The 17,632-nt window shown below is 41.3% G+C and overlaps 1 protein-coding gene across 1 annotated transcript in view; it reads right to left on the reverse strand.

Annotated features, from left to right (window-relative positions):
- The window catches only part of LOC125335953 (protoheme IX farnesyltransferase, mitochondrial), a 102,949-nt gene that overhangs the window by 33,566 nt on the left and 51,751 nt on the right, over window positions 1-17,632 (reverse strand). The window contains exon 5 of the mRNA XM_048323986.1: window positions 1,003-1,073. Within this exon, the coding sequence (XP_048179943.1) occupies window positions 1,003-1,073 (71 nt within the window). The remainder of the gene's footprint in view (window positions 1-1,002; window positions 1,074-17,632) is intronic.

Raw genomic sequence — 17,632 nt, forward strand, 5'->3', positions numbered from 1 at the left:
CAGTGGTCCCTAAAATATGCTTTTAAATAAAATTAACTCAACTTGGGAATCTGCAATTAGCACCACCTTTGAGAACAAATCAGAACAAGTTTATTGAAGTGCTCTAACTATTTACCACACGAGTGAATTTACCCCCAAGGTTCACTTGACTATTTTGTCTCAATTTTCTTGTAATTTCATCTATCATGTTTTTTTCAGTCCTCCAAAGGTGAATGGATAAAACACAGAAATGAATAGGACCAACTGTTCGCAGAAGCCTAAGGGAAAACATAATTTTATTATAAATACTCTTTGGCACAAATCATGGAAATGCAATACTAAAATTGTTTGTTGAATCATTTATGAATTGGGCCTTCAGTTTCAGTTTGCAAATAAGTTAGAGGGTTTTTGTTGATGTTCTTTTTCACTTTGCTGTTTTAGCTGCCGAACAGCCTTTAAGAAACTGAACTGATACATAATCAAGAAAACAGAGGGAATGGAGGACTTTTTTTTTAAGGAATTTCCTATGCTAATACAGGACTTTTTTTATGGTGGGGGGAGGAATTTACTTATGGATGATGACAAATTTTTCAGTTAATTTCCTAAGATGCCACAGTTGTGAGTTCTCACCCAGCTAAACATGTAGAAGCAAAAGAAGCAACACACATTTTTGTATTTGTTCTTAAATGGAAACTTTTAAGATTTATTATTACAAAACAAAAGTTCAGTGGAACATAATTGCATGCTGCCACACCATGCACGTAGTCATCACACATGAAGAAATGTGTAAGGTGAGGGGAAATTCTATTGTATTGAAAAATTCAGTATTTTACAGCTGAGTACCCAAACTCCTCACACAAAAATTATAAACATGAAGAAATAGCAAGGAACAGAGAGGTGCATTTCTTTCTCAAGCGTTTTGTCTCAAAAGTGCTATTTTTTGTCATCTGAAGAGGGAGAGAAACTTGGAAATAGATAAAAGGTCTATTCCTCCTTAGCCAGAGCAGGTGTGCATTGCCTTACCTGATCTGTCCTCGCACCAGTGGTCTGTTTTTAGTCCTGTTCATATTTGAATCAAACGGAACCTCAAAGAACTGCAATTTAAAAAAAGAAAGGAAGAATGAGAATTAAAGGATACCGGAAAACATGCCATGCGTGGAATGTCCTGTCTGCCTTTGCAGGTGCTTTAATCTCTGTTTTTGAAGGTTCAGGGATACAACAAAAATGGTAAATGGGTTTTATGGAGCTTTGATAGTCTGCATTGATGCTTTTGGCAGGCCCTTAGAAAGAAAACCACCCAGAGGACAAAAATAGTTTCTACAAGACTCCAAAAGTTCATCATTTGAAGTACAGTTTGATTCCAAGTTCTTTTCTCAACAGGTCTGACACAGCTTTTAGACATACACAATTAACATTTACATACACATACATGGAAATCATGGAATCATTACGATTGGAAAAGATCTTCAGGATCATCCAGTCCAACCGGCACCACCACTGTGCTCACCATTAAACTACATTCTCAAGTGCCACTTGAGAATGTCAGGTTTTCTGAACACTTCCAGGTATGGTGACCCCACCACCTTCCCTGGGTGGCCCCTTCCAATGCCCAACAAGCCTTTCAATGAAGAAATTTTCCCTAATGCCCAACCTAAACCTCCCCTGGCACAAGTTGAGGCGGTTTCGTCTCATCCTGTCCCTTGCTCCCTGGGAGCAGAGCCAGACCCCCACCTGGCTGCCCCCTCCTGTCAGGGAGTTGTGGAGAGCCAGAAGGTCCCTCCTGAGCCTCCTTTGCTCCAGGCTGAGCCCCCCCAGCTCCCTGACCCCAGTTTTATATTAATACAGACTGTCATTGCAAATGTTGCACTTCTAGTCTTTAAAAGACAAACACTACGGTTTTTTCGAAGATCATCTACCTTGCCAGAATCTATAACCCACCCCAAAATCAATCAACTCTTGTAAAACGCTACTGGAACAGCTCTAAGCCTCCAGCTGGAGCAGGAGGGAGTGAACACACCATATGGTGTTATTTAATGTCACAACCCAATTTGACTTCAGACATGGCCTATGGGAAAATTCAGGCAGTACTATCTGCCCACTCAGAATTCCTTCAGGCTTCTGCAGGATCTGTTTTATAAGAATATTACTGGAAAAGCTGAATGTACTTTGCCATCCACGCAAATCTAAAGCCAATCAGTTTTATGTGTGCAAAACAATAATACAAGTAATAAGCAGAGATTTGCTTACAGAAAGAGTAGGATGTATTTACAGAATGAGTATTTTCTAGTGATGTTATGTCTGAGGTTTTGGGGTAGGATCCCAATTTTAGTGGATATGCAGGAAAAGTACCATAACAAACCATAATTCCGAACAGTCACACTGACAGTAAGCTCAGTGCAGCCAAACTGCAGACAGATTTTAGGTGATCATACGATAAATGACTACATGATAAAATCTATTCAAGCAAGTTGATTTAACATTTTATGCTACAAAAGACTCAATTAACAAACATTTTCATTTTGACAGTGCCATGTTACTGGTCCTGCTATTTACTGAGCACTCCAATGGGAACGCCAGTGGACAGAGACCATGGGAGCAGTAGGAACCTGTCAGAGCGCTCCAGATGCACATCAAGGGAAAGCTGCTCCATTTCCAGGCACATGGAGTTTCAGGAACTACCTTTCCCATCTATTACCTTCACATAACGACTATATAACAACTGGAAATCTCTGCCTTCCAACTTTATTATTGAAATTCCTAAAGCAAACTCAGGCTGCTCAGCCAAGAGGTATGAGGGAGGGAGAGAGGGAGGAAGGCAGGCAGGAACAAAGGAAGAAAGGAAGGCAGGAAGGAAGGAAGGAAGGCTGTTCATACGTCTTCTGCTTTGCCTGAACTCTGTGGCACAGCACTGGGCAGCTCCTACAGTGATTTTTAGGCAGCTGACAGGGAATTTGTCATCCACTATTTGCTACAGCTGATGTGCAGCGCTCAGGGTCACTCCCAACAACCATCGGAGCTGGTGAAGATGTTGGTTTGGAAGAAAAGCACTGAGGGGTCCTTGCCCCCCACGTCATGCTGGAAGGACAGGTCGGATCTTCTCAACTACACCACTAACCTGGAAGTTTTGGATGTTTCACAAAGAACCTCTATAGGATACAGACACAAGTTTCTTTGGAGCAGGAAAAGCGCCCCATTTGGATCTGAAACCAGTGATTGCCTCTGACAGCTCGGTGTTTCGCTAATGGTTTGTTTCACTGCTATATTTCAGAGATGATTACAGCAAATGAAGAAAAAAATGCCATTTGACATCAGACTGGTAGAGCAATACAAGGGAAAAACTCTATATGGCTAAAGTCTGTTCTCCAGAAAATATCTGGGCTACAATTACTTTTTTTCGTAAGTCACAAGTCTTACTTCTACTCACAAAGGTCTGACTGCTTTGAGTTACTTCCAGTTTAAACTTGTGCATGTGAGGAGATTTTGGCTTATTTGACAGCATTTAAGCTTATGCATAAAGGTATCTGTGTGCAATGGATAAAATCAAAATAAGGTTTAAGTTTTAAACTCAGTGTGTCTCAGACATAAAATGGCTAAAATGAAGAACAGTTGGATAGCCAACACCTGAAAGAATTTATACGTATGCAGTTGGGTTATCAATATAAGCTGATGATGCCATGCTTAGTGTATCAAATATTTCCATATATTTAATACAGTAATCAACCTCTGAACAGAATATAAATTTTGAACAAGAATCTCCTCTGCTGACTTAAGTAGTCAAAAAATGTCTGTGTCTATTGTATACAGACACGGCTGCTCCTGAAATTAAGATTACTGCATGACTTAAGACTGAATTTTTTCGCTTTTTTAAATCTGACAATTGGAATCATCTGTTACCGTCCAAGTGTATGTATACAGCATGGCGCTGTATTTCCAACTGAACTACAGTTTAAAAAAATCCTTTTACTTGCAATGCCCTAGATTCCTTCACTTGAGCTAGTTGCTATTACATGTCAGCAAGATGTCATTTATCAAACTTTTCCCATTTTGCTCCCAGATGTTCAGCAAAATTCTCCATTTGAAATTATTTTCCCCTGATATTCTAGAAAAAATTTAAAAAGACATGCATCTCAAATATCATTCCACAGGAATGAAAGAGTGAAGTCAAACATATTATCTCATGCCAGGCCAACAAAGTCCTGCCTATTTCAGCAAACAGTAAATTCAGTAAGATGAATCTTAGATAAATAAATATTTTAGAAGCACTCAAGAGGCTTTTTCCTCAGGAAGTCTGAATGCATCGGTTCAGTTGGACATGACAAAATATTATGCGCCCTCAGTATCTGGGAAACTGATTCTGGGCCACCAAAAGGGCAGACTGAGGGTTAAATCTACAGCATCTAAAAGGCCCTGAGTGACAAACTTGGCAACAGCTCTCAAGAGCTTAACCTAAATTTTAATCAGTATGCATGAACATTTAAAACATGATGATGGAAAAAAAAATAAATCAGGCCAGCCAGTACTCTGTGGTTTATTTCTCTGGCAGGCTCATCATGCTTTTTGTGCAGATCTCATCTCATTAATATACAGTAATTATATCTTAAATATGTCACAATTCCTAGCATAGCTGTCACATTACTGCTCAGAGCTGTTTACGCCCATGGGCTTTCTGTCCTTCAGCTTCTTCACATTGGTTTCCACTTCGTTTATAAGTGAAATGTTAAAGAACATTTAATTTCAAGCTACCTCTTGGAACCAGCAGTGCCTGCAGAGGACAGCTGAGCACTCAGACCTTCTGGAGGGCTCACAGACTAATAATTTGATTAAGACTACACCAAGATTTCCGTAACAACACCTTGCAGATGCAGATTACACTATGCCAGCACTTTGAGGATTAATGGTAGGGAAAGACAAGAGCGTGTCCAGTGCCTCTGCAGGCGACTTCCGCTCCTTCCATCAGTTCACAGAATCACTGAATCTCCTGAGTGGGACGGGACCCACAACGATTATCAAGTCCAACTCCTGCCTCTGCACAGACACCCCACCAATCCCTCTCTGTGCATGAGAGCATTGTCCTAACACTCCTTAAGCTACGGCAGCCTTGGGGCTGTGACCATTCCCTGGGGAGCCTGGTCAGTGCCCCAACCACCCTCTGGGTGTTGAACACCAAGACCACCTATTAAGTTTCCCAAGACAGTGGCCTGACGATTTTCAGTTAATTAGGCCAGCGGAGCCCTGAGCACATAGTACATTTGCCATCCATGGTCATGCAGGAGAGATTGCATCTACTGAATTACAAACAGTCCAACACCTTTTCTCCTGTTCACATAAAAACACCGACAGAGTGCACTAAGAGGAACAACATGCCACAGAGTTTATCAAACAGATCTGCTACACTTCAGCTAATAAACATCTCTCATAGACCACTTTGGATTTCAAGTGTATCAAGCGCCAGCCTGGCCACTGGCCAGGCCCAGCTCTAATCAGTGACATGTGGTGGAAACAGCAGCAGCTGAAACAGGCAACCAGTGTGCCATGTATTGACAGAACATTTTACTCTAATGCTAAACACATATTTACAGCAGAACCGATAATCCCAGGAGCCTAAAGATGGAATGGAACCCTGCCATTAAAAGACAATTTAATTTAACATAACTCTGAGGTCCTCCCATTGCAAAACCACCCCTGAATCCAAGCAGGCTTCCATGTGCTCTCTTAAAAGCATCCTGTAAGGGCAGTTCAGGTAAATCTTCAGCACTAATGAGTGAAGCAGTCACCTCCTCCCTCTGGGGTCCAAAATCCTCCCTGCTTTATACCGCATAGGGAGGTGGAGATGAGCTACAAAAGCTACAAAAGATGAGCCAAAGCCCCATCTCAGCTAAAATCTCTTGCTACAGACCCAAGCAAGTATTATTATGATATAAATAAAAACCACTACAGCTGGATGCCTCACTACAGCACTTCACTGAATATCTACAGCCAGAGGTAAGCTGGGCTGTATAGGGCAAGTCTTGAAAATACCGATCTTGTTGAATTAGGTGTTTCTGGAGTTTTCCCAATTCCCCTAAGGTACAGAAAGCTCTGATTCTCTTTGGTTTTCTTTGGTATTGCCCAAGAGCAAACAGTTAACCAGAAACACCACTGAAACACATGCTGGAAACTGAAAAGGTGCATGAACCAAGGAGGAGCAGGTGGACCAAAACTGTGTGGAAAGCACAGTGGCAGAGCAGACTGTGCATACACCTGGGCAATAACCTGCGGTTTCCTGGGAAGGTGACATCCAGAAAGCCATTCCTCGCAGCTGGCCATGCAGCCTCCAAATTCATCAGGTTTCAGCGTTAGCCTTTCACATGAAGTCTCCTGGTCTTCCCATGAAGCCAAAGGAAAGTTGCTTTAAGCAACACTGGAAACCCACCAGACCACGAAGTGTCAAGTACCTTCCTCTGAGACTGTTCTTCCCCCCTGTATTACCTAATTATTTCTACTCCTCATGTTTTCAGTGATTTATCTTACATTGTCATAAAGTAATATATAATCACATAAATGGAGAAGAAAAACAGAACATATAATACATGGTAAATAAGATCAAAGTCAAGATTACTATTATAGGTTTCCTTCTAGTTTCCTTTCAATCACTTTTATATGAAAACGACAAAGAATAATTAAAGCATATTACAAAGGTCTTTTTACTCAATTGTACACAGATGTGACTAAAAAAAAGTGGAGGGAAGGATTTTCAAAAACACTTGTGCTGATCTAACACGATTCTCACTGAAGTCAATGGCAGTTTGACTTCAATGAGAGCAGAGACAGACCAACGCTGAGTGATTCCGAAAATCCCACACTAATTGTACAAACAAGGGAAGGCTTTGGAGACTGCTGGCTTGGAGATTGTATATTTGAGAATCATAAAGGGCACACAGCACCTGTTTGTCTTCAAGATATGAAAATAAAGCAAGGCAAATATTTTAGGGATTAGAAAAATAGCTTTTTCTCTTTTTTTTTTTTTTTTTTTAAGGCAGTATCTGAAAACCCTCTGGCTCTGGAGTTCCCAGCCTTACTATAGATCTGCTTTAATATTTTCCATCTCAAAGAGGATTCTAATTAAAAACAAGATTGATGCAAGCCCAAACAACGTTACTTACAGATAGAGGAGGGCAGCTAAACCCCAGACTGTCATGTCCCACAAAACTGGAAACGTCTGCCATGTAAAGGATCTGACACAGTTTATTATGTTTTTTTCCCCACAAAAGACACATTCCTCTTATTAGCCAGCATTTAAAAGCCCATTGCTCTGTATACGGAATAGAACAGGAGGGAATTTCTAGGAAATGTTGATATTTGTGACTTTAGAGATTTTCAGGATGGAGAAGGCAGACGCATTGGTTTGCACCCATTGGACCTGTTGGACTAACAACCTCTTGTGCCAGCTCTGCTTTTAAGTGCTCAAGAGGTGATGATGTTTTTCTCTTGACCACTCACAAGTATGGATTTCCACGGATTCCCAGAGACACTCACTGTCCCCAGAATGGGGCATTTTTTAGGCTTTACATGGCATTTAGTATTTCAGTATCCTGAACTGGTAGCAGCGGCTGGAGCTGCCAGCATGCCTGGCACAGTGCTCTGTGTTTGTTTTCAGCTCATCCAAAGCCTTTTAGTGGCTCTGAACAACAAAACAAGTGGTCACTGAGCTCTTGCAGCTTGGGCCCCTTTCTCAACGCTTTGGCCGAACAAGATCCTTTGCTGATACCACAAGTGCCACTACAAGGAGCTTGAAAAGCTCACAGCTGTGATAACGTGGAGTGTCACAGCAACATGTTCCTAATGCTGCTGCTGCATCTGTGGGGCTTGTCACAGCAGTGAGGGGTTGGGATAGAGGAGAGGATGACGAACACATCCTGAAATACACTGCTGGTAATTAGGGTAGCCAGCTGGATAAACCACTGGCTCGGCAGGTGTGTATGTGCTTGTAGCACTCACCTGGGGAAGAGGAGCGAGGGTCGAAGGAAAGACCCTGGGACTGCATGTGTCCGAGCCTGCTGCAGGGAGCAAGGAATTAACAATAGTTAAGGAGTACATGTCATCTTCAGTGAATGAATAACTTCACAAGTTAAATAACATGGCATTTGCACCAAAATTCTTTATCCACTTTACTCCACATAAAAAATTTTTCTTGTCTTCATCTTTGAATCAAGTTTTCTAGTACCAGTGCAGGAAAAAACAGCTCATTTAACCTCATTTTTTCAATGCACCAAATGTCCAAGGCTTGAAATGGGAGAAAAGACATGAATCTCCTGGTTTAGTAAATGAGAAACAGGTCAAGTGACCGCCAATGAGCCTGGATCTTCTCACTAAAATCATATTTTGCTAGAAGATAGTGTAACAAAAATGAAATAATAATAAAAATAAAACCAGGCCCTCACAAGCTGTTTAATCTTGAAAACTGCTGACTTAGTGAGCCACCTAAGTAGTGTATTCCCAAGGCCTCACAGAGGTCAGCCATGGCTTCAGGGGAAATGAAAACTGGATACCACAGACAGGCTCACCTCATGTGATCCACCTCAGAGAAGTAACTGCCATGGGAAGGAACACTGCTTTCTGGCCAGCTGCCAAAGACTTCTAATAATAATTTACCACCACCAAGCCCTATTTATTTAGCACACAATTAATGCATCCACAAACAAAGCTCCTTACTCCAAGCCTTCCTTTGGCCCCTCTTCCAGGAGGACACTTGCCCATCAATGCTTTTGGGCTCCTTGATCAAAGGAGGCAATTTCCAAGTGCAGGACATGCTGCACTGAATATCTTCCCATCCTTTTGGGTTTTGTTGCTGTCGGGATCTTCCTTTTCATCTTAAAATGAAAATGGCTAAAAAATGTGTTTTAGTTAGGTAAACACCTCATGCCCTTCCCCTGTGCTGACCCAACCAACTGCACCCACAGAATTACCTCATCTGGCCAAAAATCAGCTAATTTCCCTCTGGATCTTTCCATTTCTTGATCTGTGTCACTGGGTCAGGTCACCCTGGACACAAAAAGAGGAGAAGAAAAGGATGAAGCTGTTACTCAGCTTCCACCTCTGTGCTGGTGAATCATGGAACCCAGGAGAGAAACGGCAGCATAATGGTGCATCTCCCACCGAGGGGTTAAAGTGCTCTTTCTCTCCAGGGTCACAGAGACAAGGCAATGAAGCAACATTCATCCATGTTGTGCTGCCCCGGAATAAGAAAGGAAAACTTCACCTCCCCACACACACTTCAACAACTGAGCTCTGATCACCCCACATCTGTTCCCTACCCCTGCATGTTTTTAATGATGAATTATCATCATTAAATACATGTCAGAGGCATCTGACATCTGTAACATGGCTTCTTCAGGAACTATTTTATTACTAGGTATTTTAGGAACCATTATTAGGATTGAAGAAAAATACCACCTTTATGCCTTACCAAAATACCCCCTGAATCACTTTGCAAAGACGTTTTCTTCAAGAGATTCCTTTGCATTAAATCATATTTGTCATGAAGCCAGCATGCCATGAGTGCAATGTATAATTTAAAAAACAAACAAAACTTCAAATAACAATCTCTTTGCTGAAGATAGGAGTTGCACAAGGTCAGTATCTGGTTTAAGTTACTGTATGTCCTAAAATACACCAGGCCAGGTCCTCTGGACACAGTGCAGCTGCTTTGAGCAATACTGGAGATAAAATCTGATACTGAAGATGGCTTAGACAAATTCCTGTGGAAGAATAAAGTTGTTACTCAGGAACTCTTGGAGAAGTATTTCTGCTGCTCAATGCAGTGCTTAAGTCAAGCAGGAGATCCAGAGTCAACCAGGAGACACAAATCTCCTCCAGAGGAGTGAGAAGAGAGGCAGGAGCTGTGAAGCCTTTATTTCTCCCTAGTAACTACAGCAGGATCCTGAGCTCCTGGCTTTAGCCGGGGCAGTTGCAGAAGGAGCAGGTCACTCAAGAGCCCTCCAGACCATCATTATCAGCTGCTTTTCAGTCCCCTGTGACTACTAGAGAGCTATAAAATCAAGCAGCCTCGCTGTGCTCTGCTCTTGACCAGGAGATTAGAGCAGGGAAGTAGGAAGGTGAGATTTAAATCATTTCCACACATCTCCTAGCTCCAACCCATGTGTCCCAGATCCAGGTTATTTTAATCACCTTTTTATAAATTGTCACTCAAACTGTAAGAATACTAATCCACCGCAGTGTGCTTCCTGCCAGGAACCTCAATATTAATCCATAAACTCTTCTCTTATATTACACGGAGGTGCGTTGGTTTTAACAGCTCATGGCTGACACACTCTATTAGTGAGGCTTTTCTTCTTACAAGACAGACAAAAGTAGCATCATACATACAGAAGCAGGCTTGCCTGCTTTTGGGGAGGCAGGGGTTATTTCTGTAGATGCAAGCATATAAACTGCTTGTTCAAAATATCTTTTAGTTTGGGAAATAAATTAATTTTCATACTTGAAGTTCCTGGCACCTGTGAAAGAGAATTTGCATTGGTCTGGCCATATTTGGCAAAATCAAAATCTACAGCTCCTTCTGGCCAAAATATTAAAAACCTCAAACTCTCAAAGCCCACAATGGATGAAATGCAGGAATGCTGTAACAGAGTCAGTAAAAAAGTTTAAATGTGAACCAGGGTGTGAAGTGGCATAGGCCTTTACCAACGCGCCTGAGCAATACAGCATGCTAACACTGTCCAAATGTCACCGAGCTGACCTGCTCCACTGACCCATAGCTCAAACCTCCTAATAAAACCATCCCTCAGGAATTATTCCTTTTAAATATCAGATTATATGAGGGAGAGCTTCAAGTCACATTTTTATATACAGCACACTTAGGGAATTGATCAAGTCTATAGGAGAGAGTTTACAACAAAATTTAAACCCAACTTTCTCCTGTTGTTCCAATGTCTAAAAAGAGCAAGGGAACCCTGTGGGGCATTTCAGGATTTACACTGCACTGGCAGAATAGCCTCATTGCTCCCCTCCACTGTGTGCTCTCAGAGCCAAAAGGAGCCCAGTTTCTAATATACTAAAGAGTTATAATTGTTAGACCACAGGCACACTGATAAGTGCAATGTTGCAACTTCATTTGTATGACAATGGTTTTATTTAGTTTTAAATCTTGGCAATAAAGCAAATTAAAAGAAATCACTCTCTTCCACCTGTACAGAACTTACCAGAAAGCTATCAATATATTAATAACATCTTTTTTCTCTTACTAATTTCGCAGATCTTTGATGTGGCAGACCATATGTGTGGTATTTTTAAGGCATTCTCTCCTCCTAAGGCTATCACAACTCTGCAGATCAAAAGACATGGGAGAGATGCTCATAAGTATCTACGTATAAAGATTCTGGTTAAGCCTAAAGATTTTGCCCATAGCAGGTTAGTTTTGGTAAGGGATTTTTCTTCATTAAAACATGAATTTATACAGAAAGTGTAGAACTGCCAAATAAAGTAACAAGGTACAATATAACAACAAATATCCAAGGTGCAACTAACCACTTAGCACCAGCTTTGCAGTAAAATCCAGTAACCATCTTCTTTTCTAAAAGCAAAATGCACAAACTGGACCATGAACTGGGGATGACCATCACTACGCTCTCCTGTTGAGGCCTGGATGACAAACCTGTAAACTGAGAAGTCACATTACAAAGACATCTCAAACTCATAATTAGGTCTCACCCTTCCTTCCCCTTCATTAAGAATGAAAGTGAAGCAAGAGTCTCACGATGACCCATTGGAAAGCACAAACACCCAAACCTGTTGCAGGGGCATCACACCATCCATCTTTCTAAAGCTGTCGAGAAATGTTTGTCATTCCAGTACTGCTCGCATCTCCCAAATGCTAAGATAACACACCCATCAATCTCAGCTAGAGTTAAAAGAGGAGTTGAAAAATAAATAGTTCTGAGTCATGTTACTAAGAGGGATTCCATACACTATTAATTTTAGCTTGGAAACCAATTAAGACACCAAATCAAATTACCTCCCCTCTTTTTAAGGTATAATGACCTATTCACTTGGTAAATTTATTTATTTTGTGCCAGTGATCCTTTCAAAAGCCTTAGAAGCTTAAACAACATTAATTTTAATCTGACTTCTGGCAACAGGAAGGTTTTTGCCAAAAGGCGGTCAAAGATATGGATGAAACAGGATGATTATCTTAGAAGGCTATTCTTAAAAGCATAATAAGAAACATAATGACATATAAGCAAGACTTGTTCTAAGCACTGCATTAACATCAATATGTTGGAATAAACTGGTGCTTTCCACATGAAACCTGGGGTAGCTTTTGTCCCCTTCAGCCCCACTGCAGCTTCTTGCTCACAAGTGCTGCTGCAGCAGCACTTCTCCACATCAAAGCAAGTGTCCAAAACTGCACACAAGAAAAAGGTTATTAAAGCAGGAACTCCCTGCCCAGCCAAAGGGCTCAAGCTCCTGCAGCTCATGCCATGGATATTACCAGAGCAGTGAACTCCCAGCAGTTTTTAATATTGACACGGAAATGCCACTCTTCTCACATTTGTCTTCCAGGTGCCTCAAATGTCACCTTTGTTTGCTAAGTGTTAGTCCAATATGAAGTTTTCTGAGTATCTATTGGGAAAAAAAATAACCAACCCTGCACCTCAGTGGCCTGATTTCCCCTGGGTGCCAGTATCCATCCATCCATCCATCCATCCATCCATCCAAGAGCTTCTGGGCGTACTATTTCCAACTCCTTCCTGTTGGTGCCACCATAGGGATGTGGAAGCTTTGACTACACGGGTCTTGCTACAGCTGGATGGTTGGGACTAGCGCTTTGTTCAACCACAAGAAAAAAAAGGAAAAAATCATCTGGATTCAACAGGACATTTGACTGAGGCACTTCATGCAAGGCATTAAAGCCAGACTGCACCGTGGGAGTTTTGTATTCACCTTCCATGAAACTAAACCCAGAATCATGAAAAGTCTTTTTGTGGTAATGGAAGTGCATTATAGTATCTCATCCTGCAACAAAACCTTTATTTAGGCAAGTAAGAATACATACACAAAGAAAGACAGGGACTTCCTCCAAGGGCTTGGAGTGACAGGACAAGGGGAAATGGCTTCCCACTGCCACAGGGCAGGCTTACATGGGATATTAGGAAAAATTCTCCCCTGTGAGCGTGGGGAGGCTCTACAACAGATTGCCCAGAGAAGCTGCGGCTGCCCCATCCCTGAAAGTGTCCAAGGCCAGGTTGGACAGGGCTTGGAGCAACCTGGGATAGCAAAAAGTGTCCCTGCCCAGGGCAGGGGGTAGAACTGGATGAGCTTTATTGTCCGTTCCAACCCAAACCATTCTGGGACTCTGTGTAAGAAGAAGAAAACAAAGGACTGGAAGTCCAGCATCAAGGTTCCACTGATCATTGCTGACAAGTAGAGGATAAAATAAAGAATTTTATTTGCTTATCCCCAAGCCCAGATCCATGTCATGCCACCCAACGCATATATGTACCTATGGAAAAGGAAAATCATACGAAAATCAAAACATAAAAAGCTATTAGGTGCTCTGAAAAAAGGACTGCAATATCAAATCACTTACTCTAATGGAAACTCTTGAAATTTAAAAAAGAAAAAAAATCATTACAATCTGAAACTCAAATAAATATTGCCATATTTCTATGACCAAAAATATATGGTGAAACATCTACTTTTGACCAGATTTCAAGTTCTTCAGTGAGGAAAGTGTGTGCAGATACCTGAGAAACACTAACTTTGCAATTCCAAAACAAGCTTGTAACAAGAAGTTCTTACTCCAAAATAAAAGTACCCATAAAAGACGTCCCAAGAAAAAAACAATAATGCTTAAAAAATTCACATCCTATTAAAATTCAAATTAATTTCCCTACGTAGGCAAGTCCTTAAACGTATCCCTCCATTTAAATACATTGTAGTTCCTGTGTAGACAAGTCCCAAGACGCTCTTACATGATAATCATTAAATATTAAGTGGTGAAATGAACTGCAACATTCAGCATTCAGTAATGCTCCTTATGAACTAAGATTTATAGAGGAAGCACAAAATAAAACAATCAAAGCACATGGTTACCATATCTGCATGTTGTACTGGGAAAAAAAAAAGAAGGAATAAATAAATTTAAATAATCATTGAAAATTATAAATATCTAGGCACAGATATTTATTACCAGAACTGCTGCAGAAGGCAATGTTCAGCCCACTCACTTCTTTAATTGAAGTATTAAAACTAGAAAGAAATCTAAGTGCATTTTACAAGTCATTTAAACACTGAACAAATCATGAAAATAACTGACAGAATTTTGTAATTTAGTAAATACAATCTTTTTATTAGCTCTACCCTTGGGCGCTTGTCTAAAAAGTTGAGGTAAAACTCTCAGTTTCACTATGTAAAAAAATTCCAGTTTTGAAAAAAAATCAGAAATTACACAAAATTACACAAATAGCTCCAACTGTGGTCCCAGGACTAGCAAGTAGGAAAAAAAAAAAAAAAAGTGCCATGAGGAAAAAGGAACTTTGCACCAAGTGCCTTGTCCCAGTGGAATGCTGGACACTCATCCCTGTCACACTCCTTGGCACTGTCTCTCTAAACATATGCTCATACAAATAAAGGTTTAAAATATATTTTCTAAACTAAACCATACCCAAGGCAGGTTTGAAAGATTGTTCATAGGCTTTACAAGCACTTCATTTACACACCAGCATATGCATTTAGTATATAAATATTTATAGTTTGGCAGCTCCCTCTCCCAACCTGCACAGGTTTTCTCCATTGGGTTTCACCAGTGATATTTCTTTCAAATTTCCACACTTCCAGATGCTTTGCTCAGACAGCCTTGATGGAGAACAGTTGTGCCTATTAGCAGACAAGCTGCTGACAGCTAAGCTGAGCTTCTAAAAGCTGGCAGGGAGATAATCTAGCACTGAGATCTGGTAAGTTTAAAGAGAAGAGAAAGGCACAGTGGCCTGCAAATAGTGAGATGTCGCAGAAAGACCTAGTCAAGCCCCAAGCCTTTCCGTGAGGTGTTTCTCCTCTCATTCCAGAGTACTTCAGTCAAACCTCACCTTAGTTAACTATCCCATTAGACAGCACCACTTGGTTCTCAGCAAACACAGCCTTTGACTAAAGATAGATAATGTTGCTCCAAGAAGTTATAGTCTCCAAAACAAACCATATTTACAGATACATAATTGTAGAATCATAGCATAGTTTGGAAGGAACCTTAAAGCCCATCTTGTTCCAACACCCTACCATGGGCAGGGACACCTACCTCTAGACAAGGTTGCTCCAAGACCCATCTAGCCTGGCCTTGGACACTTCCAGGGCTGGCAAGTCCACAACCTCTCTGGGAAATGTGCGCCAGGGCTCCACCATCTCTATATAGATATATTTCAGAAGGGCTGTTTCTCCTGCTTGACTCCATGACAAAACATGGCAAAGGCAAAAAAACCACCATTATTTAATTTTGCTGTATCCTCTTGTCTTTCCTCCCCACAAATAAGTAGATTATGATCTGCATTTTACAGAAGATACTCTATTGGGAGACTGGGAGCGCAGGAGATGTGTATCCGCACCTTCCCTGAAAATCTCTGAACACAGAACAACAAACACAGAATTCTCTGAACGCAGAACACTGGTATTTCCACTGTCACCAAGCCATGGTACTACAGGAAAGCAGCAAAAAATCAAACCAAGTCTGAACCAGCAAGGTTGGCAACACAGCTCTGTCTGAACCCTGCAATGTTCCAACTCTTCTCTCGCCTGGATTTCCACACTGGGCACAGTCCATGGTGACAGATTTGCAGAAATGCCACAGCCAGGCTTTGCCTTCTTATCCAGAGGACAAAAAGTAATCCCACTGCGCATTCCCAGCTTGTATTTCCTTAATATTACAGTTATCTATTTCTAAGGTAACATCAGATTACAGGGGACTTGGGTTTTATCTCAATACAAACTGGCTGGGGCAGGTCAGCACAACCGGCACGGGCACACCAGGAGCTGCTCCTGCTCCTGCCCCAGCAAAGGCGAGTCCAGGCACATCGTCCTTCGCCCATCCCAGCACTCACGTCATCACCACTTCCCCAAGGATGAGCCGCACCAGCGCTTCCCAGTGCTGTGCCAGACCAGACAGTGGTTTCATTCAGACAGCGATTTTTCTTTAGACAGCACTGGAATTCTTCCAGGCCAGATAAAATCTAAATTTTTCCATGCAAAGAACTAAAATACTCATCAAAAATACAAGACCTCATTTATGTTCTGATACTCCTCCTCAGGCACTCAGTTTTGGCCACTGTTGAGACAGAATTTCTTTGTTTCGACCCTGAATGACTTTCCCAATGCATCTTACAGGTGAAGGGGGTTCCGGCTGCTGCCCTCCCACCCACTCCTTAATTAAAGATGCAGAGGTCTGACATAAACTATGTTACAGATTAAAACTGGACTGTGATACATGAGAAGTAAGTATGTGGATAGGTTTTGGAAAACAGACTGTTGGCAATTATTTTGGTGTTTATTTAGACTCTTTAAATTGATTTAAAATAGGTAACAAGAAGAATAGTTGCTATTTAACAACAGAAAGATGAGAAAAGAGTAAGGAAACATATTTGTCACTTCCAAACGATTGCCAGGAATTGTGGCTCTCTTTAACTAATTAAAAAAATATTTTCTAAGTAACATGGAAATGCTGTTTAATCAGAATTATCAGAGTTCAAAGAGCCATGAGAAGAAGGAGCAGCACCCTTGTCCTGACACCCAGGGGCTGCTGCTCTCCCAGACATCAAGGCACTAACACAGAGCCAAGCTGCCTCCATGGTCAGGTTCATCCAAATACCTTTTCCATGAACTAATCAAACAGGCATTTATCAGCTGAAAGAGGAATACGCAAACCTAAGGGGTTTTACGGAGGAGTTTTTCCCTTCATAAAGAGTCACGAAACTTTTAGTCCAGAAGGTCTTAGATTATCAGGCTACAGCCAGACTAGTACAAAGCATCCTTGATGTCTAGACCAAATGAAAAGATTAGCAGGTCTGCCCCAGTGCTGATTACACCAGGCTCATACTATTTTTCCAGTGGATGCTTTCATAATTAAATATCAAGTAACAGGAGGCACTTTAACATTTATGTTACCCTCACCTATGAAAACAACATCAAGTTTTTTTACACTGAGAACTATAAAGTATTAAAAAGCATTCTATGGCTGTAACAGCAACCTGTCAAGCCGTGAAGAGAAATCTAGATTTTAGAGAAGGGGATCCCTTGGGAATGCCACGTATCAGCAAAGCAGAGCAGCAATCACGTTATGCCTGTAACTAATACGGACAAAGTGAAATGAGTAATAAAAGCCAACAAAAACCAACTTTCATTCTGATTAGTTGATTCTAATAGACTTCAATTGCAATTTAAAATTAGGTGGCACCATCAATCACGCAGGTCTCTGCAAGCAGCAGCTGCTGCACCTGCGAAGGAGGCACCAGGGACACCCTGGGCATGGACGAGACAGTAGCTTTGAGCTATGCCAGGGAACAGGGTTTCTCAAACACAGCAGTTGTGATGATCTGGAAGATGTTCAAACCCCAAAACCTCGAGCACAAGAAAGGGGCTCAAGAAAAGCTTCTCCAAGCTCCCAGGTTTTATC

This window comes from Corvus hawaiiensis, chromosome 19 (assembly GCF_020740725.1).
Source record: "Corvus hawaiiensis isolate bCorHaw1 chromosome 19, bCorHaw1.pri.cur, whole genome shotgun sequence".
NCBI classification, from domain to species: Eukaryota; Metazoa; Chordata; class Aves; order Passeriformes; family Corvidae; genus Corvus; species Corvus hawaiiensis.